The 24,677-nt window shown below is 38.8% G+C and overlaps 1 protein-coding gene across 3 annotated transcripts in view; it reads left to right on the top strand.

Annotated features, from left to right (window-relative positions):
- Positions 1-1,204: 1,204 nt before the first annotated feature.
- Positions 1,205-24,677, top strand: part of LOC131900503 (protection of telomeres protein 1-like) — a 49,576-nt gene continuing 26,103 nt past the window's right edge. For all 3 annotated transcript variants that reach the window (XM_059251729.1, XM_059251728.1, XM_059251730.1), the window contains exons 1-5: positions 1,205-1,302; positions 2,151-2,337; positions 11,828-11,875; positions 17,081-17,195; positions 22,433-22,563. In XM_059251729.1, coding sequence (XP_059107712.1) covers positions 2,326-2,337; positions 11,828-11,875; positions 17,081-17,195; positions 22,433-22,563 — 306 coding nt within the window. In that variant the 5' untranslated portion in view covers positions 1,205-1,302; positions 2,151-2,325. The remainder of the gene's footprint in view (positions 1,303-2,150; positions 2,338-11,827; positions 11,876-17,080; positions 17,196-22,432; positions 22,564-24,677) is intronic.

The following is a 24,677-nucleotide window of genomic DNA, read 5'->3' as shown; positions in this document are numbered from 1 at the left end:
TAAGAACAGGGAATCTCAATTGAAGAATGGCTACCATCAGTTTGGCCTATAGGCATGTGTCTATGGAATGTTCTTAATTAATGATTGATATGAGCTGACATTACTGCTAATGGACTGCTTCGGAAGTTGTTCTGAGAGTTATAAAAAGGAGGACTGAGGAGATATATTGTGTACCCCAATAAAAGAATAATGGACCTTCATTTTCATCAAGATGATTTCAATATTTTTCCCACTTCCTGAAAAAAAATGAGTGAACATATTGAATACATGAGATTAGATTTAAACTAATAGGAGAATGTTTTGACAAAGATACAAAATGTTATTGTATTAAAAATGCATTTGAAGCCGGGCGGTGGTGGCCCATCCCTTTAATCCCAGCACTTGGGAGGCCGAGCCAGGCGGATCTCTGTGAGTTCTAGGCCAGTCTGGTCTGCAGAGTAAGATCCAGAACAGGCACCAAAACTACACAGAGAAACTCTGTCTTGAAAAACAACAACAATAACAACAACAACAAAAAAAAACCAAAAACCAAAAACCAAAAATGCATTTGAACCTGAAACAAATGGTTCCTAATTCCTCCAAATATTCATGATAAAAACTTGTGAAACATACACACTTTTGTTCAGCTTTCTAGAATCCAAAATTATTCATTATAAAGTTTCTAAAATTATGACAATTTTTGATCACTCAAAAATACAGTCCAGAAAGAAAAATCTTCAGGCTAAGGAAATGCTCCCTGTTGTGTTCAACTTGCCTCCAAATCGCATAAATAACCCTAAACTGCGATAATAACAACCACAAAACATTGTTATCTTTGTGTATTTTTTACACTTTTGTAAAATATGAATTTGGGTGCATAACTTAGAAGGTGAATAAAAGCTGCTGCCCCGAGAACTTCAGTAAACTAAAAAGAATCTGGACTCTGTTTCCTGTTGGCTTTAGGATTTAGGACTCTTAAAAGCAATCCCTTCTAGTACTTGTGGTGTTTCACCTGAGCGCCCAAGAGTTCCATTAGGGCAGTGGCAAGAGGAACACAGTTCAACCTGCTTTGCTGTCAGGACCTGGGAGGAGCTTGGCCGAGGCCCCGCCTCCTAGTCTGGTTAGCGCAGGGAAGCCTGGCCGCGAAGTGAGTGCTAGTGCAGTGCGCATGCGTGTGTTCAGGCGGGCTCCGGAAATCACGTTTGCGTGGTTTGAAATGGTTGCTGGGTTTCCGGGTGCCTTGTGAGTGAGAGAACTCAGGGGTAGACGCGGCTGTTTTGTCCCTGAATGATATAATGGGGGTTGTTTAGTTCCATATTTGAGGTACTGTGCCGAAAATGCGTGCTGTTTCGCCGGCGGCGTTAACCCGCCGTCTTCAGCATCTTGCCGGGGGGCGAGGGGGGGAGGTTGGAGGGGGGGCAGAAGGCGAGGCGAGAGGCTCCAGGTACCAGCCCAGGTGCAGATCAATGGTTTGGGAACGTGGGTCCCCACGCATTCAAGTGGTGGTGTTAGTGGGTGGCCCTGGCAAGAAGTTTCAGAAGAAAGATTGAACCTGGTGCACAGTTAACATCAGTTGTCGTTTCTCCATTATTTACGATTTCGGGGAGAAGGCACCTAATATTCTTGGAATGAGGAAGCTTTTGGTTCAGTGCGCAAACACAAACTTTTAAAATTGCCAAGGGTATATAACAAAACAGAAACCAAATTAGTTTCGCCCCATTGCCTGGATATTTTAAAATACCGTACCGTGGCGAAGTTAGTGAAACTTTCACAGATGTTTGTTGTTTTGAGACAGTGTCTATGTAGCATTTGCTGTCCTGAAATAGTATATGTAGACCATGCTGTCCTCGAACTCACTGAGATCCGCCTGCTTTTGACTCGTTGTGCTAGGATTAAAGGCGTGAGCCACTATCCCCGGTTACAGATCTTAAAACTAGCTTTTAGGAGTACTTTTAGTACAAAAGCTAAGTGAAGAGTAGTTCCCTTTTGTTCCTTTAGAAGCGTGCTGTTTATAATTGCAGTAAGCCTGTGAAGTTGTATGTTCTTCTAATACCTCCAACCCAATACTGAAGTTGACTTATTAAAGAAAGCAAAACCAAAATTATGTCAAAGATATTTAAGGCAAATTATGGGCTATACTTTGAATAAAATGTTGCTCTTTGTGTTCTCAGCAGCAAGTATCAGCTTGAAGGTTCTGTTTGAATTTTCTTTGGACATCATTATGAAGCAGAATTGTTGCCACTTCAATTACTAAAGGAATTCAAAGGGTTACCGGAAGTTCAGCTACTGAATAAATTACAGAAACTAGGTTTTAGATCTCTACAGCCAGGATGTGATTATAGCAAGATGTATATCCAGGTAAGTTTGTTAACTGAGAATGCATTTTCCTCCTCTAAAAACTATGCACATATTTTATATTTAGTATCTTTGTGAGAGCACTTAAGATAGGTGTTTTTTGTTTTTTTTTTTGCCATTACAGTTGAGACTGAATATTTCTATGCTAATTTATGATTTTCCAGCTTTCACTTAGCAAACATTTATTGTTTTGTGATGCACTAGAATATGTTTCTGAGGTACAAAGATAAATAGATCTAGTCACCATACTAAAGGTGATCTCTAATTTTAATTAATAAGAAGCAATAGCACTTTGATATGTGAACATAAGAGAATTTTTGTTTCTGATGTGTTAGATTATGGGAGATGAATGAGACTTTCGGGGTAACTGTATTTTACTTTCTTTGGCATGATGAGAATAGTCGTGTGTGCTGAGGAATTTGGATGCTACAGTAATGATGTGGGAGTCTCACACCAGATATGAGCAAGAGAAAGACATGACTCACTTTGAGTTTAAACCACTCTGCCTCCTGCACAAAGAATATATGGTACAGATAAGGTATAGCAAATGAAGTGGAAAAAAACCCTATTAGGTAGTGGCAGTAATGCAGACAAGAGATGGTAACTGATTTTCATTAGTGGTAGAGGGGACAATGGGAGTAGGTGGGTAGAAAAAAATAGTAATCTAATGCTAATAATAACAAACAGCATTTATTGAGTGTTTTCTCTGTGTCTGGTGGCTTCTTAGGTATTGTCTACATTAACTCATTTAATTATCACAAAACTTTATGACATTGGTGCTTTATACCTTACCTATATGCTTCGAGGTCGCTACATTTCAGAAGGGTTAAGTGATTTTTCTGAGGTCAGATAGCTAATAATTGGTAGAGGTGACATTTAAATCTAGATAGTTTGTTTCAGATTTGAGATAAAATCAAGAGTTAAAAGGCTTTGGAGAACGGTTAGACTAGAGAGTCAGTGAGGTCAGGAAGCTTAACTGTCTGTAATTCCTAGCCATGCCTTGCAAGATGAGTGGAGATACACATTTAAGCCCTGAGTTCAAGTCTTGATATGTAGGAGAGATCTTTGTGTGGGACCATCTTGACCTGCACCTAACTGTAGTCTTGGGCTTTGCTCCTCTGTCCTTTTCCAAATAGGAGTAGAAGGTAGTTTTTGTTTTGTTTCTTTCTGTTCTCTTTTCCAGCCACACTGGGTTTTCACAAAATTCACAGGCCTGTTTCTCCACTCTTCACATTGTGAGGCCTTTGTTCTGAATGACTGATCTGGTAGTTAGTGGTTAGCAGCGCCTATGTGCCCTGTATTTTTCTAAAGATGGTTCTTGGCCCCAACAATCTGTTAAATGTATTCTGTAAATTTTCTCACAAGTACTAGGCAGTGTCTGCCTTTTGCTTTAGGTGAAGCATGTCTCACTAAAGAATCTGTTTCCTCTGTTCTCTGGTAGTTTATTGCCTTGGACCTCCTTTAGTGGGTCAAGGAAAGTTTTAAAATTTTGCAAGTTGTCCAGCTGTGTGCTATTATTATTACTTCTGAGTCTTGCATTGTTTACACCCTTAGTCTGTGATGATTTTTTTTTAATGTTTTGTTTTTTGTTTTTGTTTTTGTTTTTGAGACAGTGTCTCTGTATATAGCTCTGGGTGTCTTGGAACATGCCCGGGATCTGCCTGCCTCTGCCTGGGATTAAAGACGTGCACCACCACATCTGGCTTACAGTGTCTCTTTTAGGAATAAAATTGTCATGGTTTCTGTCTTATCAGTAGACTTGAAGCCTTTCTGATAGCTATGTTAAATTCTGGAATGTAATATGGAAGAGTATTGATGTAGCATCAACTTTTAAACCTTTTTTCAATAAATAAAACAGATACCCCTATGGATGTTTACAAAGAGTCCATGGTGTGTGTGTGAGAGAGATTTAAATATGAAAGTCAAAAGAAATTATGGAAAGTATTGTGAGGAAACACTTTATTCTGTTTGTACTTTTGACTAGATAATTATTTTTTTTAAGTCGAGAAATTGGAGCACAGACTAAATTGTACTTGTTTCTTAGTGTATTGACCTGGCCTTGTTTTCCTGATTTATGAGTTTTTCATTTCACATTTGGAATTTTCTTCTTTCTTAAATTGCCGTGGGTTTCTAAAATCAAGCTTTATTTTATTTTGTTAAGAGATAGTATTATGAGATGAAACAAAGCTTGGAAAGATTGATGAACTTCATTGTTTTTCTGTAACTTAAGGATAAAAAAAATCAAGTTATGAACCATATGTATTTTTAGGTCCTCAGATTTTTTCTTAGATGACTTAATATTTACTTGAGCTTGGTATATTCACTTCCTGAAAGGATGGTCCAAATGAAATTCAGAGAAAGATTCTCTAAAGATGAATGAAGGTAATAGACTAACATTGTAACCTGGAACGTGCTTGTAGTAAACTGTGAGTATATTCAAGGAGGACTAGGGCAGTGCAAGTTTTTAAAGGCAAATGAGCATGCTTTCTGAAGATGGCCATAATCCTCAGCCATAGTTATTAGCAGCAAGGGTATCATCAGTCCAGACTTGCGCATATGAAGGGCGTGTGTGTGTGTGTGTGTGTGTGTGTGTGTGTGTGTGTTTGTGTTTGTGCGCCTGCATGCATGCCTGAGTGCTGCAATGGTCTCTGCAGGGCTTAGGCTGCAGCAGAGACATTTGTAACAGTAACAACCTGGTAGTAGTTTGTGAGAACCCTTCTTCAGAACCTCCAAGTGGCTTTATGTGTTTTGTTAGTATTCTGAAAGCTTTCTTAGAAGATAAAAAATTCAAATGCTTTAAGTTCTGTTCTTTTGCATATACATTGTTAGAAACAGTCTTCTTTACTAACTTTTTCTCTCCATTTCAGGGAAAATTCTCAGTTATTTTTTTAACATATAGAAATAAAGCAGCTGTTTTGAAGATTAGACCTTAAGGTATGAGGTGTACATACACTGTATTTCTGCTTAGCTTTTTACTTGTCTGCTAGAAATAGGTAACTTTTTAGATGTGTATTTCACAGGGACACACACATGTATGAGTGATTTTAGTAGATAATGCATTCATCATAGTGTAGACAATGTCTATTTAAGGTAAAGCTTCTTTTGCCTTTACTAAAGCTTTGCTGTAGTGTCTCTCTAAGCCTCCTCTCATTTCTTTCATAGGTGAAATTCCTTTTGAAAGAATCTTGAAGTAAGCATAAGACGTCCCAAGACCAAGTTTGCAACACAAAGGAGATTTATTTGCCCTAGAGTGGCAAAGGACAGGGAATAAGAGACAAAGATAGGAGATAGAAGGCAAGGGAGAGAGGGAAGGGATGTTTGCTCTGAGGAACGAAAGACTGCCTCTGGATAGAGAAGAGACAACTATAGGCAAATGGCAGTTTGTAAGGGAAAGGGGGAACTCCTGTATTGGGATGATTTGGTTTGTTTTGATTGGACATGTTAATTAGAATAGCCAAAGGGGGGCTTTTGATTGCTGGACTTACATGCTTTGATAGCTAGACCTTGGTAGTCAGCCTCAGTTTAGGAAGGAGCCAGATAAGGGAATGGACCTTGGTGGCTAGCTTTAGGGTTGTAATCTAGTGCTTTAACCAGCCAGAGGAATGGGAGAGAAGGGTAAAAGGTAAAAGCCATTGGTGACATGTTTGCCATGCTTGGGCCTATGTTTGCCATGTTTAGGCTCTTCACCTTTCCTCTCACATCCAGGCTGTTGCAGTAGCTAACTCTCCTTTCTGTTTGTACTTTAACAAACATGACCTAATCCCCTTAGTAACTTTGTTAAAAGTTTGATTTCAATATATAACTTTTTACATAGATGCCTTCATAGAGGGAGAATTCTCTCTTTGTTATTGCTCAAGTAATTCTGGCAAGCTAGGAAGAGTACCTTGGGCATTTAGATGCTTCCAGTCCATCTCATTTAATGGCTATAATTGATTTAGATGGTTTGGAACAGTGAATGGAAGCCAGACTATGAACTACAACTATTAAAAAAACCACCAGTGGAATAGACACTGTTATTAGCACTGGGCATGCAGTGGTGAATCAGACTTAATGATTGCTTCCTGGAGTCATATAGGAGAGAAGATATGAAATAAATAATTATAAAAAATCATGTAGGATATTGCTGGGGGCCAGCCCTGGTGGTTGACTGGTTCCAGAGAGGATACAAGTGTTGTATGGTATTTTGTTTGTGTTCTGACAAATGAAGCTTGTCTGGAGATCAGAGAGTGGAGCAAGCACTAGTTAACCGTGGAGGCCAGACAGTAGTGGCACACACCTTTTTTTATTTTATTTTTTTTTTTTGGTTTTTTGAGACAGGGTTTCTCTGTGTAGCTTTGTGCCTTTCCTGGAACTCACTTGGTAGCCCAGGCTGGCCTCGAACTCACAGAGATCTGCCTGGCTCTGCCTCCCGAGTGCTGGGATTAAAGCCATGCGCCACCACCGCCCGGCTATGGCACACACCTTTAACACCAGCACTTGGGAGGAGGAAGCAGGAAGATCAGGAGTTCAAGGCCACCCTGGGCTACATGAGGTTGGACCATCTAAAAGAGAAACAGAGCTTGGCAATGGTGGTGCATGCCTTTAATCCCAGCACTAGGGAGCTGGAGACAGGACTATAAGGTGGGTGGACACAGGATCTCATGTGCCCATTCAGTCTGAGGATTCAATTCATAGAGACAGTATCCCCTGCTTTTGGTCTGAGGATGCGGAGAGGTAAGAAATGACTGTGGCTGCTGTGTTTCTCTGGTCTTTCAGCTTTCACTGTCTGTATCTGACTGGGTTTTTATTGTTAAGACTAATTAGGATCACACTTCATACAGGGAGTAGGCGAGGGAAGGATTGAGCCAGGCAGTGGATATTGTGGAAATCTTGCAGCCTGACTGATTGGCAGTCAGAGTACTTCTTTACTTATATGGAATTCAGTAATCAGTGATAGATTCATATTGTTCCAAAACATAAATCATTTCTGTTCCCAGATACATGTTTAACTTTCTCTTACATATCTAAGTTTAATCATCATTAAACTATGATAGAACAGAGTTATCTTTTTTTTATTCTCTCCTCTCCCTATATCCTCCTGTTCCATTCCCACCTTCTCCAACTCCACCCATAAAATCTCCCAGGGAGATCCTTGTGTCCCCCCAAGTCCCTTCCCCTATACCCAACTGCAGTGGATTATAGCATGGTTATCATTTAGTTAATGTCTAATATTCATATATCTATATATCTCATATTTATCTTTGAACAGAGTTATCTTTTACAGTCATTTTCCCTCATCAACCCCATAATCCAACTTCTGCTTGACACAAGGGAATCCGTGGCTGATATGTAGAACTGAATTGTATTGCAAAATAAAAATAAAATAAAAAAAAAAAAGAAAATCTCCAAGCTAGCCAAGGCAGATTGCCATGTCCTAAGCACTATATTATTAACTCTTAATGGTCAGAATGCCAATTGTCAATAGACCCAAGAAAACTCAGGTCAATGCTGCTGCAGTTATTATTCAATTTTTGCCATAATACAATATTTACATTTTATATCTTTAGGGAATTTATTTATATCTCTAATCCTGGCATTGTTTTGCTTCTTGGTCATATGACATAGTGGCTCTGTGGGAGCTAATATTTCTAAGAAAGGGAGTTCATTACACTTCATTCTTTTATCATCTTTCTACATCATTCTTTGCCCATCAGTATAAACCCCTGTGTAGGGCAGACGTAACTTCAGCTAATCTAACTTTGTTGCTGTGCATGCCACATAATCACCTGGGTATATAACTTGTACTTTGTTCTGATTATCTTGTTTCCGAGTAAGTACAGGGACAGATGTTTCAAGAATATCTCAGAGCCCAATAAAGAGATCTCCGGCTTCTTTATGTATGTTAAGAAGCGCCAAGGCATAATGAAGACCTTCAAGTAGATAAGGATGTCTTCCCTAAAAGTGGGAGGGATAGTATGCTCAGGACTTTTCTGGGGAAGTTAAGAAGCAGTACTCCTGGGAGTAGGCATAAATGATTCTTAAGAAATTTTCCATCAATCCAGTATCACCAAATTGTATAAATATTAAAAGCCTCCAAGCATGCAACCTGTGAAGATCAAAACCAAAAGTGTCATGGCTTTGCTGGATCCTTATCAAGCAGCTGTGCTGGCTTTATGACTTTTGCCATTCCTATCAGATATGGCTATGCCAGGATATGAGTATGGTCTTGACAAAAAACAAGTTTATGGCCCATAAAGACATACTCAAAATAAATTTTCTGAAGCAATCTAATGTATCTACTCTATTCATTAAGTAAAAAGGATTGATAGAAAATTGAAACTTGTCTGTTTGGGGATTTCTGGTAGTTAGGTTTGGTAAATGACCGTTAAGTCGACTGTAAAGTTCAGGCAGGACAGAGAGCAAATAAATAGAAGGCACAGTTATGAACTTCATGTGTGAAATTGCAGAGCAGTCATTCATTAGTTAAGAAAACAAGAAATGAGTATAGTATAACATAGGACAAACACAAATTTCAGACCATCCAGGTCTATTTCATTAAGCCATTGAGTTTTATCAGATACACACACCATGCCTATGGGAAAATGAACAAGTCATCATCAGAATTTTTACAAAGGTAACACAAACTTTTAATTAGTATCTAATCCAAAAGAGATAGTATGAGGACAACTCTTCTAGTCCTGTGCTCCCAAGGATAATAATGTCCTTGTGGTCCACAGACTCGTTTGTTTTCCTTTTCATTTCATATCATCACATCTCTCACAGACATAGCATAGCTACAGATGGGTGATAGACCCCTTCCTGGACAGAGAAAATGCTGACCATAGTGAATAGAGAGTTCTGGAAGTGCGCATCAGGCCCAGTGCACAAGAGACTTTTATATGGTACATATTAAAAGTAGAAAAAGACTGAAGCCCAGGAATTTTATTGATATCTTTTGTTTGTTTGTTTTTGGTTTTTTTTTTTCCGAGACAGGGTTTCTCTGTGTAGTTTTGGTGCCTGTCCTGGATCTCACTGTGTAGACCAGGCTGGCCTCGAACTCACAGAGATCCGTCTGGCTCTGCCTCCCGAGTGCTGGGATTAAAGGCGTGAGCCACCACCGCCCAGCTTTTATTGATATCTTAAGAATTTGTTGCTAAAATTGAATCAATAAAGTTAGTAATATAATGCAACAGATAAAAGCCTGGCCATTTCTGTTTAGGGAAGACATGAAGTAAAAGAGAATGGAAGAAAATTAAGGAGAATGACCTTATAGCTAAAAACAAAAGTGAAAAGGGAGTCCCTATTTGTACTGGTGTTAAAATACAGAGTTCTTATGTCAATATCCTGGATCAGTTCTTAGGTCTGACCTGCTGGATATTGATACATGTTAGAGATTTTGCATTACTGATAAAGCCTATCTCAGTGTGCTGTCTCTAGATTTAGTTTCATTTAAATTCTGTTTTTACTACTGTTATGGCATCTGCTGCCTCATTATATGCACTCACTCATACTACTCATTTACATAAGTAGAGGGGTAGTTTTAGAAGTCTCACTAAATACAATTGTCTAAGCAATGTAGTTAGTGCCCTTTCGATCCATGGAGTGAACATTACAGCCATCCGTGGTTATCCTGTATCTGGAAGTGATAGAGGCTCTTAAGGAAGGTTGTAGTCTGATTCATATCTCCAGTAAGCATTAAACAAGTTTAGGTTAACCTGGCTCTACTTATAGATGTGCCTACCATTTATTAAAACAGTCTATGAATGTGTACTTGTGATGTTCAGAGTTATACGTATTTACTGATTGATGGAAAATAATTTTGCCATGTTGGACACCATTGCAGTGTCTGCATTTGTAGTCTTGTCAATAGCAAGCAGAGGTAATAAGCACTGCATAGTCTTGATGGCATTTAAAGATTTTCAACCAACTGTTTATGTAAGTGTACACCTTCACTCTCTTGTCAGGTTTTGGCTAGAATACTGTTTCTGTAAGTCTGGGTGAACTGCTTTTTTTTTAAACTGGGTTTTTAAGTTGCATGTAGAATTTGAAATGTTCTCATTGAATTGAATTTGCCAAAATAAACTGACAATAGACAGATTAGCAGGAAATAAAACTGTTAACAGTGCACATGAGCCATACAAAACAACACACTGAAGGAAGGACTAGAGTTGAGGCTTGAATACCCTCTTCTCCCCTTCAGCATTATTTACTATTTACCCCAATAAAATAGAAAAAAAAATCACCTAAGCAGTAGATAACACAGAGTTCCTCTGTGCTTGAGTGTGACATTGGGTTGTTAGTTTCTTCCTCTCTGCCTTGTCTGGGCTTGGTTAATGAAATTACCAAAACGGGCAAAGTGAGGGTTTCTGTCTTTGGTCCTTCTTGTCTCTAATTAGGTTAGGGAACCTCAGACAAAGCCCTCTGCTGTTCCCTGAATACTCTCAGTTTGAGGTCCAAAGCAGAATACATGAGAGCAGCATTTTCTGGGTCCCTAACAGTTGAACGTTTTAAATTGAAAAAAAAAAAAAAATTAAATGGGTTCCTGCCTTTTGAATGACTCCATGTAGAAATGAGGCTCTTTTAAACTTGTAGTTATGTATCTCTCAGTGACAGAGAAATGCATTGTGGGTGATTCAAGTACTGAATGAACCTTGTAGCATGTGCTTAACAAACTAAGCTTCTGAGTGTTCAGCTATGTGACTACCATTCTATATTTAGTCCCTTGTTATTTTGTCTTTTTTTTTTTTTTTTCTGGAGCTGAGGACCCAACCCAGGGCCTTGCGCTTGCTAGGCAAGCGCTCTACCACTGAGCTAAATCCTCACCCCGTATTTAGTCCCTCGTTTTTGGAAATGTCCTTTCAGCATATTTAATAACGAGGCTTATAAAAACATAGACATCCAGATCTCATGTCACTGTTTGCAGTGATTTCTACTTGCAGGTACTTTTGATAGAAACTAAAGTTCCTTTTAAATTAACCATTTGGCCCTTTTAGGGAAAATGAATTTTTCTCTCACTTTATTCTTTGTGAACATCATTATTTCCTTCTTTTTCACTTTCTTCCCTACCACGGTTGTAAACTGCCTCTGTGGTAAAAGCTTCAGTGAGGCACACTTGAGCCTGCAGGTCAACCTAATGATTTAGTATTCCAAAAAGCCTTATATGGCTTGAGGTTTCTTTCTGTGATAATAAAACATAATGAATAAACTTGAAGATGGTCAAATTTGTACTTATAGTGAGTATTACTTGGGGAAAGTCTGGGTGTGGTTCTGTACAGGGAGAAAAATTGAATATCAACTCCAATTTTCTACCTCTTAGAACTTTTAAAATTATATATATGTATGTGTTGAAGTGCGGGTAGGGGAGTCAGCCCCTGCAGCTGGAGTCACAGTCAGTTGTGAGCAACATCGTAGAGTATTTGAGTATTGTTAAATGTATAGTTAACCCTATTTGAAAGCCTGTGATCACACTGAAGATAGCATGCATACAAATAAACCTTTTCTCTTTTGTTTTCAGGATTTTGGTAAAACTACAAGGGGATTTTCCACAGAAACAATGTCTTTGGTAAGATGATATTTAATTTTTTTTTTTCAGTTCAAATTTTTTTTTTTTTAATTTTTATTTTGCAATACAATTCAGTTCTACATATCAGCCACGGATTCCCTTGTTCTCCCCCCTCCCGCCCCCCTCACCTTCCCCCCATCCTGCCCCCCATTCCCATCTCCTCCATGGCAAAGCCTTCCCCGCAGACTGAGATCAACCTGGTAGACTCAGTCCAGGTAGCTCCAGTCCCCTCCTCCCAGGCCGAGCCAAGCGACCAGGATACACAATGTACACACACACTGGATCTACTTTATAGTTTGATTTTAAATTAGCTTACTTTATACTTGAAATATACTACATTGTCAATACAATGGAAAACTGATACCTTCACTTTTTTTATATGATGATGTTGTATTACAGTTCTATATTTACTTAGTAATTGTTTTGTTGCCTACATTATCTAAAAATATCTGCATAAGGTCTACACTCATACTTTATGAAGGCATTGCAGTTTTTATTAGTTTAAACCACAAGCAAATTCTTTTCTTTTGCTTTTTGTCAGCTTGTATTATATTAGGCTTTTATGTGCTGAATTGTGACTTTACAGATTGTACCAATTAAAACTTTTGTTACTTGTGATAAATTCTTCAACCAATTTTTTATTGTTTTATACAAGTTTGGTGTCTAAAGCAGCAATGGAAAGACTCCCATAGGCACAGCTGAGTGAACCTGGAAAGAAGGCCATGTGTTGTTAAAGTTAATATAAATAATACCTACACTTGTTACTTATTTATATTTCTGTGTATGTGCATGTGCCTACTTGAGTTTATGTGCACCACTTTCATGCAGGTGCCCCCAGAGACCAGAAAGTATTGGAGCTCCTGGAACTGGAGTTACAGGTGTATTGTGAGTCACTCAGTATGGGTGCTAGAAACCAGGCCTGAGTCCTCTGCAAGTAAAAGAGATCTTTAACTGATGCGTGTGCATGGGAAGTACATGTGAATGCGAACAACTGATGGCCAGGTGTCTTCCTGTCTCACTGTCCACCATATATTCTGAGGCATGGTATCTTATTAAACCCAGAGCTTGCTAATTCTAGTCCAGCTAGCCAGCTTGCTGCCAGGGTCCTCTGTCTCTGCCTCTAGAGCACTGTGATTACAAGTGAGCGGCAAACACACTCAGCATTGACCTGAGTGCTTTATTCCTCATACATGTATGACCAGTGCTTCACCTACTGATCATCTCCCCAGCCCAGATAGGTAGATTTTCACTTTATAGGCATATATTGTCTTGATTTGTATCCCCTGCTATAAACTGTATTTCATTTAAAAACACTGTTTTTAGGGATGAAGTTTGTTTTTGTTTGTGAGGTACAGTGGTGGTGGTTGTATTGCTTGCTTATTTAGTTAGTTCTGGGGATTAAACCCAGGCTCTTTCGAGTGACAGTCAACACTCTCTGAACTACATCCTCAGTCCCCAGCCCTTACATTCTCATGCCCCTATTATATAACAAGCTTGTCTCAAGCCTTCATGACATAATAGAAGCCTTTCATGTCTTTGTGAAATATAGATAGATGACCCATATGCTGAATGGTTTTTGAAGATGTTACCAGATTATCTTTAGTTTATTACCATACATAATAATATAAAGCCTGTAACTTTTTCATGAATGTTTTAGTATATATAAGGGGACCTATGTAGTCTAATGCCATAAAGGCTTGTCATGTATGACTATTAAAATAAAAATAAATAAATAAATAAATAAATAATAAAAGTAGTTCTTAGTAACTGGGTAGAGTAGTGCATACCTTTTAAATCCCAGCATTTGAGAGGCAGAGACAGATGGAACTCTGAGTTTGAGGCCAGCTTGGTCTACACAGTGAGCTGCAGGACAGCCAGGACTACACAGAGAAACTCTGTCTCAAAAAACCAAAAATAAACAAACATAAATAAATAAACAAATAGCTCTTGGCTAAGTGTGGTGGCACATGCATGCCAGAACGCAAGAGAATGAGGCAGGAGGGTCACATCCTGTGTCTCATGAAGACACTATACCTCAAGCCAGAAAATAAAATCTTATTTCATAGCTGCACTGGTCATCCATAATTTCTGTATTTGCCATCCTGTTTGTCACCCCCTATTAGACAGGAACATTCTCGTTCTTTTAGGACTTGTCATAGAGCAATAACGTACCTTAGCAAGCATTGTCATGAAAGAGGGAATGTGAGATCAGTTATCAGTCGAACACATAGTAGGATGCTGTAAATACTATATGCCTGTTGTAGATATTAGACACAGCTTTTACATCAGCTTGTCAGGCTACTTGCCGATCTCTGATGTAGGTTATATACAATTGCTTGTAAGTTTGTGGTTTTGTTTAGTTTCCATGTTACCATCTGTCGATGATGCACATTTGCTCATCACTCCTCTTACCTAGCCTGTTAACTTTCCCCTAACAAAGTTTGTCTCTTAAAGTCAGAAGGATTTCTGTGCCTCCTACCTGTAGCTAGAGTTTTCCTGCCTGGCCCACAGTCAGGACAAATCTCTATCACCTGCCAGTCCCACAGCTACTCAGACCCAACCAAGTAAACACAGAGACTTATATTGCTTACAAACTGTATGGCCATGGCAGGCTTCTTGCTAACTGTTCTTACAGCTTAAATTAATCCATTTCTATTAATCTATACCTTGCCACATGGCTCGTGGCTTGCTGGCATCTTCACATGCTGTTTCTCATCATAGTGGCTGGCAGTGTCTCTCTGACTCAGCCTTCCACTTCCCAGCTTTATTCTCCTCCTTGTCCCGCCTATACTTCCTGCCTAGCCAATGGCCAATCAGTGTTTTATTTATTGACTAATTAGCAACACATTTGCCATATAGAACATCCCACAGCACTTCCCCCTTTTTTTTTTCAAAAAGGAAGGTTTTAACCTTAACAAAGTAAAATTACATATAATTTGGGAATTTGGGCGTAGCTTCTCTTACTACTTCCTGCTGGAGGGGGGCGCTGTATCTTATGGGGACACAAAGAAAAGTTTAGGATTATGGAATAGTCCATGAGGGTGTATCATCTGAGCCAGTTGTCTTCAAACCATTCTGGATGTTGGGTCATCTGGGCCATGGTGTCATTGGAGACCTTTCAGGGGGTCTTGGCTGGTCAAACCTGATGTATCTTAATCTGGAACAAATCCATAGCCTCTGGCTTTCTGTGGGAACAAAAGAGACTCTTTTCCAAAGCAACATATCCTTATATTCAAATTTTGAAGTCAAGGTATCTTTAAAATATACATTTTGGCATAACTCAACAGCTTTTACAATCAAATGTTTTTCTGCAGTTAAAAATCCCAAAGACAACACAATCCAGATTCTCTGTGTAATATCCATTTTTACGTGGCTTATTTTTTATACTACCTTTATTGTCTCTTTAAAGACTTTATTTTTAAAAACTATTTATTTCTTTATATAACTATATATATTCCTTTTTCTCTCTCTTTCAAGCCTACGTACATTTTTACACACATTGTAAACTATTACATCTGAATCTGTCTTATTGTAAATCTATTGCTTTAAACTGCAGCAGCTGTGGCTGCTGGCTCCGCCCACCTCAGCTTCCCAACATGGCGGTAGTACGTTTTCCACCAGCTCTGGGAGCTATCGTGGGTCTCTATGCTTTTATCCAAGCAGTGTGTAGCCCAAAAAACCTCTTTTTTTGTTTTGTATTAGCAAAAGCTAAATCCACCACGCAGCTTAATGTGCCACTTGCAGAGGCCTCATTCCTGCCATAGGGCAGGTCAAGTGAACAGGCTAGGAACCCACAAGTAGCTCAAACCGGCAGCTGCCGCTCATTTGAGAGAGATAATTAGGAACTGTTTTTAGCTCTGTTTTAGAATCTTTTTTCTCAGTTTTTAGGTGGAAACTCTTGCCACCACGTTGGACGCCATTTGTAGCTAGAGTTTTCCTGCCTGACCCACAGTCAGGACAAATCTCTATCACCTGCCAGTCCCACAGCCACTCAGACCCAACCAAGTAAACACAGAGACTTATATTGCTTACAAACTGTATGGCCGTGGCAGGCTTCTTGCTAACTGTTCTTACAGCTTAAATTAATCCATTTCTATTAATCTATACCTTGCCACATGGCTCGTGGCTTGCTGGCATCTTCACATGCTGTTTCTCATCATAGTGGCTGGCAGTGTCTCTCTGACTCAGCCTTCCACTTCCCAGCTTTATTCTCCTCCTTGTCCCGCCTACACTTCCTGCCTAGCCAATGGCCAATCAGTGTTTTATTTATTGACTAATTAGCAACACATTTGCCATATAGAACATCCCACAGCACCTACCCCCTGGAGACTCCTCTTGGGAAATCACACTTTACTGTCAGCAAGGAAACAAATTAACTACTTGCTCATTTGTAATTATTATGTAAATTGATACATAATGTTCATTGATAATTTCCATTCAAGAGTACATTAACCCAACTTGTAAGAGGATGACTATGCAGAAAAATCCATTTATTAATTTATACTGAAGAGTAACTTAGCTATATAAATAGGTAGTGACTAATTTCAATGGAATGCCAAATTAATAATTTCAGAGTGTTTGTTTATTTGGTTGGTTGGATTTTTGAGTAATAGTGGTTCATATCCCTAAGCTGTGCTGGCTTTCTCATTCATGTCAGTGTCAGGGATAAGCTCATTAAGGTAGAATACAGGTCTATTTTGAGCGTTCAGGCATAGATCTTTCCTGTTTGTTTTGCTGAGCATTGCTATATCATAATTGAGCTTCAGGTCCTGGATGGCACAGAGCTCTGGTAGCCCCTCTGTGTATCCAGAAATGTCACCACACTTAGTTATCTCCATCAGGAAGATTCTCTTAGAGCTGTAACACTGAGTTAAAAGTATTTCTTTTCTGTTACTGCTTCAGCTTATTTCAATGGAGTCTTTTGTTCTTTCTTGTTAAAGAAATACAATTAATGTTTAAACTTTTATAGACTGGTGTGTTGATTTCTGTTTATCAGCAGAATTGTTTCAAGAAATCTAATTGGTATCTGTGGTAACCCTTCTGAAGCTGTGCATTATTGACCCCAATCACCCCCCACCCCAAAGTCATTTTCTTTAGGAGAAATCTTTTAAAATGAAATGATAAAGCTTAGTAATATATGGGTGTTATCATAATACTCTAAATGTAAATACTGGCTGGTAAATTTGCTGTCTTTTCTTTCTTTAGGTCCCAGTAACACCTTTTACATACACACCGCTGAATGTACTTAAGGATGGCACAGTTGTCAATGTCTGTGGTGTTGTGAAGTTCTTTAAGCCTCCGTACCTAAGCAAGGGAACCGGTAGGTGTCAGAGTTGGGAGTATTTTATGGACAAGAGCTTCATTGTTGGTCTCAGGGCCACAACTCCTTCAGTGACCTAGGTCTCAGAACAATGTCAATCTTGATTTTCAGTTGCCTAATGAAACTGATATGTATTCTTTGGCCATTTTAATTTATGAAGTGAATGTGGTCTTTGGATTCCAGAGTCTTCTTCAACACAATACAAATATAATTTTCAGAAGGGTGCTAAGTGACATGAAAACATATAGAAGTATAAAATCTGTTGATGAAGATAAATGTGTTACCAAATACTGAACACTCCAGTACTGTAATGATCACATGTCAGTCACTCTCAAGTCTGGCACAGAAATGAAAAGTAAACAGAAATAACAGATAACTATAGCATACCTGTAGGCTATGTTGAGATGATAAGGTGTGCTGGGAGGGGAAGTGAGTGATTCCTTTTATGTAATTGAGATTAAATGTCTACAACCTTAGAATAGATTGCTGTTATTATAAAGTATATTATTTGAGCCCCATGTTAGGCACAAAGAAAATACCTGTGAGAAACATACACACAATATTTAAAAAAAAAAAAAATCAAAGATTGTCATTACAGAAGCTCAATGTCGATAGTGTAGAAGAAATTATCACAACTTTACCTTGACATATGAGTCTCTTACAGCAACATTAATACCAGTCAGTAACAAGGGCAGTTTGTCAGGTGTGGCCAGTGTTTTGCTGCTGTATTTCGTATGGTGTTAGTCTTAGCTAAAGCCATTGGGGGAGGGTTGGGGTATAAAACAATGGCAGCTAATTGGGAAAGAAGAAATTAAATTGTGTTTGTAAAGAATGTAGTCTCATAAGTAGAAAACCCTAAATACTATGCCAGGTCGTACCTTTGAGAACTAATAAATGGATTCACCAAAGTTCTAAGATTCAAAATTAGCATTATATTAATTGTATTTCTGCATACCAGTGATGAACAGTTTCAGAGGTTAACAGAGCAGTATGATTTAGAGTAGCATCAATACTGTAGTGCATGTAGGAATGAAGGAAATCAAGGTTTGTGCTCCAAACAATACAGAATATTCCTGGGATCAATTAGAGATGACACAAACAAGTGAAATAATGTCCTATGCCCATAGATAGCAAGGCTCAATAGTCTTAAGTTTACAGTCTTCAAAGCAATGTGATGATACATCACAATCACTCTTAAAAAATCCCAGGGGCTTTCTTTTTAAATAGGAAAAGAAAAAAAAAATCAGTCCTCAAATATCTATAGGAATGAGCTTGAATGGGCTGAAGAGGGAGGGATCTTATTTTCTTATTTTACCAGTGTACAGTATAATGATTTTCTTTGTGCATGGATGACAATGTGAAGACTGTTGAATCTGGGAATAATTATGAAGTAGATCACACCAGAGGCTGCACCTGTCAAGTCTCAGCACCATGACTGCCTAAATGTGTGCTGAACTGGAGACACACCAAAGCAGACAGGAAGCCTCAACCATACATAAAGAACTATAGGCAACTGAGGAAAGCTGAGAACAGAGAAATAGCCTTCCCCAGGGAAAATCACACAGATTGGTTACCTATTACCAAATGCCACCATACCTGAGTTTTTGTTTTGTTTTGTATCTAGGTTCTGGGGATCAGACGTGAGTCCTCTGGGTTACTTAGCAAGCACCTCCCTGACCATGATATCTCCCTTGCTTTCCTTTTGGATTCTTTAAGATGTCATTCTGTCATCAGCATGACTCTTTATGGTTGTGTGATATGATCTAGATAGGAAGGCAGCACTATATAGTCTTTGTACCCATGCACACGTGTGTGTGCATGTGGGTAGCCAAGGCTTCTCTTCTCAGCCTCAGTGAAGATTCTTTGTAAAAGTGCCAAGTTATTAAAGTACACCGTTGTTTCTGGCAACGCAGCCACATGTTTGACTAGAAAATTCCTTGTTCTCACCATTAGTAAGAAATGGGCTAAAACTGAAAAGATGTGGCTTCAGTTCTAGTTACAGCATGGGCAGTTCCAGCAGGAGCTTTTGTAGTGTATGAGAACCCAGCTGCAGAGTTAGGCACATGGTGCGGTTCGAGAAACTGCAAGTGCTTCAGTAAGTACCTTAGGGATTGTGGTAGTTCAAATGTATTTGGCCCCCATAATCTCACAGGGAGTGGCACTATTGTGAAGTGTGGCTTTGTTGGAGTGGGTCTGGCCTTGTTGGAGGAAGTGTGTCACTGTGGGGGCAGGCAGGCTTTGAGGTTTCATATACTCAGGATACCGCCCAGTGAGTCAGTTAACTTCCTGTAGCCTCTGAGTCAAGATGTAGGACTCTCAGCTCCAGTACCACCTCTGCCTGCATGCCACCATGCTCCCTGCCATGACCATGATTGACTGAACCTCTGAAACTGTAAGGGAGCCCCTGAATTAAATGTTTTATTTCTAAGAGTTGCTGTGGTCATAGTGTCTCTTCACAGCAATAAAAACCTAACTAAGACAGAGATGGTAATGCTACATCGGAAGAACAGTGGCCAAATGTGTTTAATGTTTTTAGGTACATGTTTCTGTATATATAATCTTCACCCTTACTTACTAGTGTTCATGGTGCTGGAAGGTACTTTGCATGCTATATGAAGAGAAAGGCAAACAAACCTACAGCAATGACCTAAGAGAAAACTAAAACTGTTCTGCTAACAGAATGTGGCAATCACATGACTCATAATAACATTCTGCTGTACTTATAGTTCAGTGTCTTGCTCAGCCATCATCAGCAGATAAAAACCAAAAAACAGAGATCCACAGCGAGGCAATATACAGAGTTAGAGACTTTGGAACACTTAGCCCTAAATGTAATGTCTCCATCAAATTCTTACCCTGTGGGCTCTGAGAACCCTGTGGAAAAGGAGACAGAAAGAATGCAAGGGAACCAAGCCTTCCAGACACAACAGCACTGATGCACATATAAATTCAGAGACTGTGGCAACATGCACAGGTCTAGGCCAGATGGGGTCCCAGTGCTGAGAGGGGAAATGAACACAAGCCCCCATCCCTAACAGAGAAGCTATATCCAATTGGTAACTGCTCATAAAGGAAAGCTTAGTTTTCTCCAGTAGAGTATCACTGGGTATATAAACTGTAGTTAAGGGTAGGCCCCATGCCCAGTAATAGATGGCAAATACAGAATGAACTCAATGGTATTTTAGGAGTTTTTTGTTGTTGTTGTTGTCTTTTATTTTGTTTTTGTACAGTTTATATATTGTGCTTTCTGATTTTGGGGTTTTTTTTATGGTATTTCTGTGTATGTGTGTTTCTGTGTGTGTATGTGTTTCTTGTGTTTTTTCTTTGGCTCTTTTTTCTTATGTTTTGTTCTATTCTGCTTTTGATTTTGTTGCCTGTTTGTTTTCTAATGAGATAGGGAAAGAAAGGATGTGGATTTAGGTGGAGAGGATCTGAGAGGAGCTGGGGAAGGGAAAACTGATCAGAATATATTGTACAAAAAATATTTTGAATTTAAGAATTAGTTAAAGAATTAACTCATAAAAGTAAAGTACAAAAAGAGAAGTGATAAATGATGTTTATGTTCACTTTACCACTGAAATTTCACGTTGCTGGATAAGTATATATTTTTTTTATTTGGGAAATTACCACCCTCTGCTGGTTGGTTTTTGTCATCTTGCCACAAAGCTAGATGTTTCTGGAAAGAGAGCAATCTTTTTTTTTTTTTATTCTTTTAAAATTTTTTTTTATTTATTTATATTTTCTGTATAAGTACTCTGCATATGTACCTGAAGGCTGGAAGAGGGCACTAGATCTCATTCCCATGTGGTTGCTGGGAACTGAACTCAGCACCTCTGGAAGAGCAACCAGTGATCTTAACCACTGAGCCATCTCTCCAGACCAAGAGAGCAGTCTTAATTGGGAAAATGCCTCCATCAGATTGGCTGTTGGCAAGTCTGTGGTTGTGTTTTCTTGATTGAGGATTCGTATGAGAAATTCAGCCCAATGTGGGTGGTGGCAGGTGGCCCTGGGCTGTATTAGAAAGGATGCTGAAACAGCCATGGAGAACAAGCCAGTAAGCACCATTCACCCATGGCCTATCATGTTCCTGCCTCCAGTTCTGCCCTGACATCCCTCAGTAATGAACTGTGATCTGGAAGCATAAGCTGAAATAAACTCTTTCCTCTCCAAGTTATTTTTGGCATGGTTTTTTATCACAGCGATAGAAGCTCCAACTAAGAACTCGCCTGCCCTGATTTCTTTAATTTTTCATTGTTTTTTCTTCATAGGAGGACAAATGTTCCAATCTAATTTTTCATTGCTAAGTATGTTTTAAGTGTCCACATACCCTTATTCCTCCCTCAGTCTCCAGAGTCTGCATACCAAACACTGGACAAAATTAAAAAAAAAAAAAACAAAAAAAAACAAAAAAAAAAAAACAAGGAGAATCAAATGGTTCTGAGCTTCACTGACTGTATTGGTACTATTCTCCACAAATCAGGAACTTTGTTATTTTTTCTCATTAATTACAAAACTGGTGGACAGTCTCCTGACTTCCTGTTCTAGCAGATGGATTTTTGCCCTGGCCGACTTTTTAGGTGACGGATTTATGCTGAGCCTCACTTTTGCTTCTCACTGTATAAATATCCTGGGTGCAGTTTCCTTTCTCAGGCTTGGTCTGTAACTTCTGAAGCCAAGTTTCTGGAGAACAGTGCTGAGAAGTGTCTTAACCCTGCCTTTGCTTCCTGCGTGGGCCCATCTCCTGCCTCACTTATTTCTGTATTCGATTTTTTGAGGGCCAACAAGTGTAGGCATACTGCCTCCAGATGTCAGTATTTTCAGAAGTAATATTTTAGATCAGATTTTTTTACTCTGGAATATGTTATTCTTTTTGAATGGCATTGCGGCATTGCTTCCTTTTTCCTTATTGACTCTTATGTATTTATTTATTTATTTAAAAATATCTATATTGATTAATTTCTTTGGATATTTAGTGGGAATGATTTGCTTTTCTACCTTCTTCATTTTAAAGTGATGAAAAAGTCATTTTTTTCTCTAAAAAAATCGTGTAGAATATTTATTTTTATTTCATTACATGTCTTAAGGTTAATTTTTGAGGATTAATTTGGCAGTGGTATCACATTTTTTTTCTTAAAAGGCAATAATAGGGAAGAGTAATATTTGTTTGGCATTCTTAAATAAGCATATTCTTATTTTCTGCTTTCAAATAACTTGTGTTAAATTTTTTTGTTTCTTAGATTATTGTTCAATTGTAACAATTGTGGACCAGACAAATGTGAAGTTAACATGCATGCTCTTTAGTAGGAACTACGAAGACCTTCCAGTCATTTATAATGTTGGAGACATCGTTTGTTTCCGTGGGCTGAAGGTATAATTTATACTTTCTACAGTCTACATTTACTAGACAAGAAGTCTGCATTGTTCTCCAAAAGTATCTAGTACTTACTGTATGGCTGCCTTCTTAGAGAGAGACAGTAAGCACATTTCAAGAGATAAGAAATGTAAATGGCATCAGTTATCAGTTATTTAAATGAATCATCTGCTGTCTCTCGAAGCATGCATTGGAAGCTGTGATTCTGACTCGCTCCAGTTTGTCCTCTCACTTCCAAATATAGTTGATGTTATCAAGTTTCCACATAGAATTTGTCAAAGATAGGAGCATACAGCCTTGTAACTTCTTTTTAATTAATTTAATTTTATTTAAATTGGGGTCTTACTGTTGCCCTGTCTGACTTTAGACTCCTGAAGTGTGAGCTGTGTAGTCCTGGTAAACTGAGACAGAGAAGATTAAAATTCATTTCAACTAGAAGAGCTTGACTCTTGCAGACAAAGCACTAGAGAGAAAAGGCTATACAGAATGTACTGGGAGTCTGCTTTTTGCCCATGAGTACTTCTGACTGAAAGCTATGCTGTACGTACAGGGCAAGGTCAGTTGAGGATTGCAAGAACAGGGAACAGGAGAGGTGCAGCAGTAGGGATGCTGCAGGATGCTGCAGGGCCAGCCTAGCGAGGCCTCTTTAACACTGTATTATTTTGCCTTTTTGCTCCGACAAAATATTATCAGATGCAACTTTGGAAAGAAAAGTTCAGTTTGGCTCAGTTTCATGGTAGAGATATTGGCATTGTTCCTCACATGGCTGCCAGAGCAAGAAGCAGAGGAAACAAAAGACTAGTTAGTAATTGGGGTGGTACATCCCTTGTTCCAACAACCTAGGCCGGATGCTCCATAGTGGCCACAGACAGGGCTACTACCACAGGAGCATGTGGCAGGCCTTGCACACAAACAGTAACAAGTACTTGTCCAATATGGCTAAGAGAGCACAAAATCTTGCCTTATCTCACAAAGGCCAACATCCTATAGGAAGGCCTCTTGGGCACATCTGTTAAAACCTACACGATTCCAAAAAGAAGGCTGTTTGCAGAGTGAGTCCCACTAAGGAGGAAGGGCTTTTGGGAAACCCTGAGCTGCCTACAAATTTACCCTAAGAAGGCATAAACTGAAGCTTTTGTCCATTTCAGGAGCTCGGCTAGCAACTTGCCAAAATGAACAAACCTGCCCCTCAAGAGGAGATGACATAATTTAGAACCTTTGCAGTATTTCACTATAGTGTCTAATCAAAAAGAAAAAAACACTAAACACAAGTAGAGGAGCTTAGAAGAAGAAGTTTTTAAAAAGCAATTGGACTTCCCAAATGAATTCAGTGGGAGCACAGACATAGAGTCTATTAAACAGTAATTTCCCAGTAGATATTGTAATTTTTTCCCAAAAGATTAAGCAAAGTACTTTCAGCAAATAAAAAAAATTAAATAAGTATAAAGAAATCAGTTAGAAATGGAGAAATAGAATCTGAAAAAGAAACAAATAGAAATTTAATATCTAATAGGAACAACAAATGAAAAGTTTACTGGAGGGGTTAATGTGAGTTAGACTTTGAAGAAGAACTAGTACTAGATAAAAATAAATAGACCACAATGGGCCTTCAGGACAATATCCAGTAATGTAACTAACATGTAGTTAAGGTACAGGAGATAAGAAGTGAAGGGAGATATGTACACGCACACGCACACGCATGCACGCACGCACGCACGCGCACACACACAGTCATGGAGAAACCGTATTCCATATGGGAGAACAGTAGCATTGATTTTTGATAAAAATTCATTTACATATATTTTATATCTAAATAAAATATTCTTCAGTAAAGTGGAGCCTTTCCAACTAGAAACTTGTTAAGAAGTGACAGAACTATTTGAGAGTGAATAAATATGAAGCTTTATTGGTTATTTCTATCCTAGTAATTTCACTAAGATAAATGACTAAGCAAGAGCAATCATGTGGCACCAAGTGCTGTTGTGTAAGAGTGTGCAGAGGGCAGTGGGGATGGACAGCAGGGAGTGTGGTAGAAAATAGTGATTCAGCCCCACCGAGACACAAGGAGCTATTTATACCCTGGGAAGTAAATGGAACCTTAAGAATATCAA

The sequence above is a fragment of the Peromyscus eremicus genome, unplaced genomic scaffold (assembly GCF_949786415.1).
Source record: "Peromyscus eremicus unplaced genomic scaffold, PerEre_H2_v1 PerEre#2#chr22_unloc_1, whole genome shotgun sequence".
In the NCBI taxonomy this organism is placed as follows: domain Eukaryota; kingdom Metazoa; phylum Chordata; class Mammalia; order Rodentia; family Cricetidae; genus Peromyscus; species Peromyscus eremicus.
The sequence above is the reverse complement of the archived record's forward strand: the minus strand, read 5'-3'. Positions and strand labels throughout refer to the sequence as shown.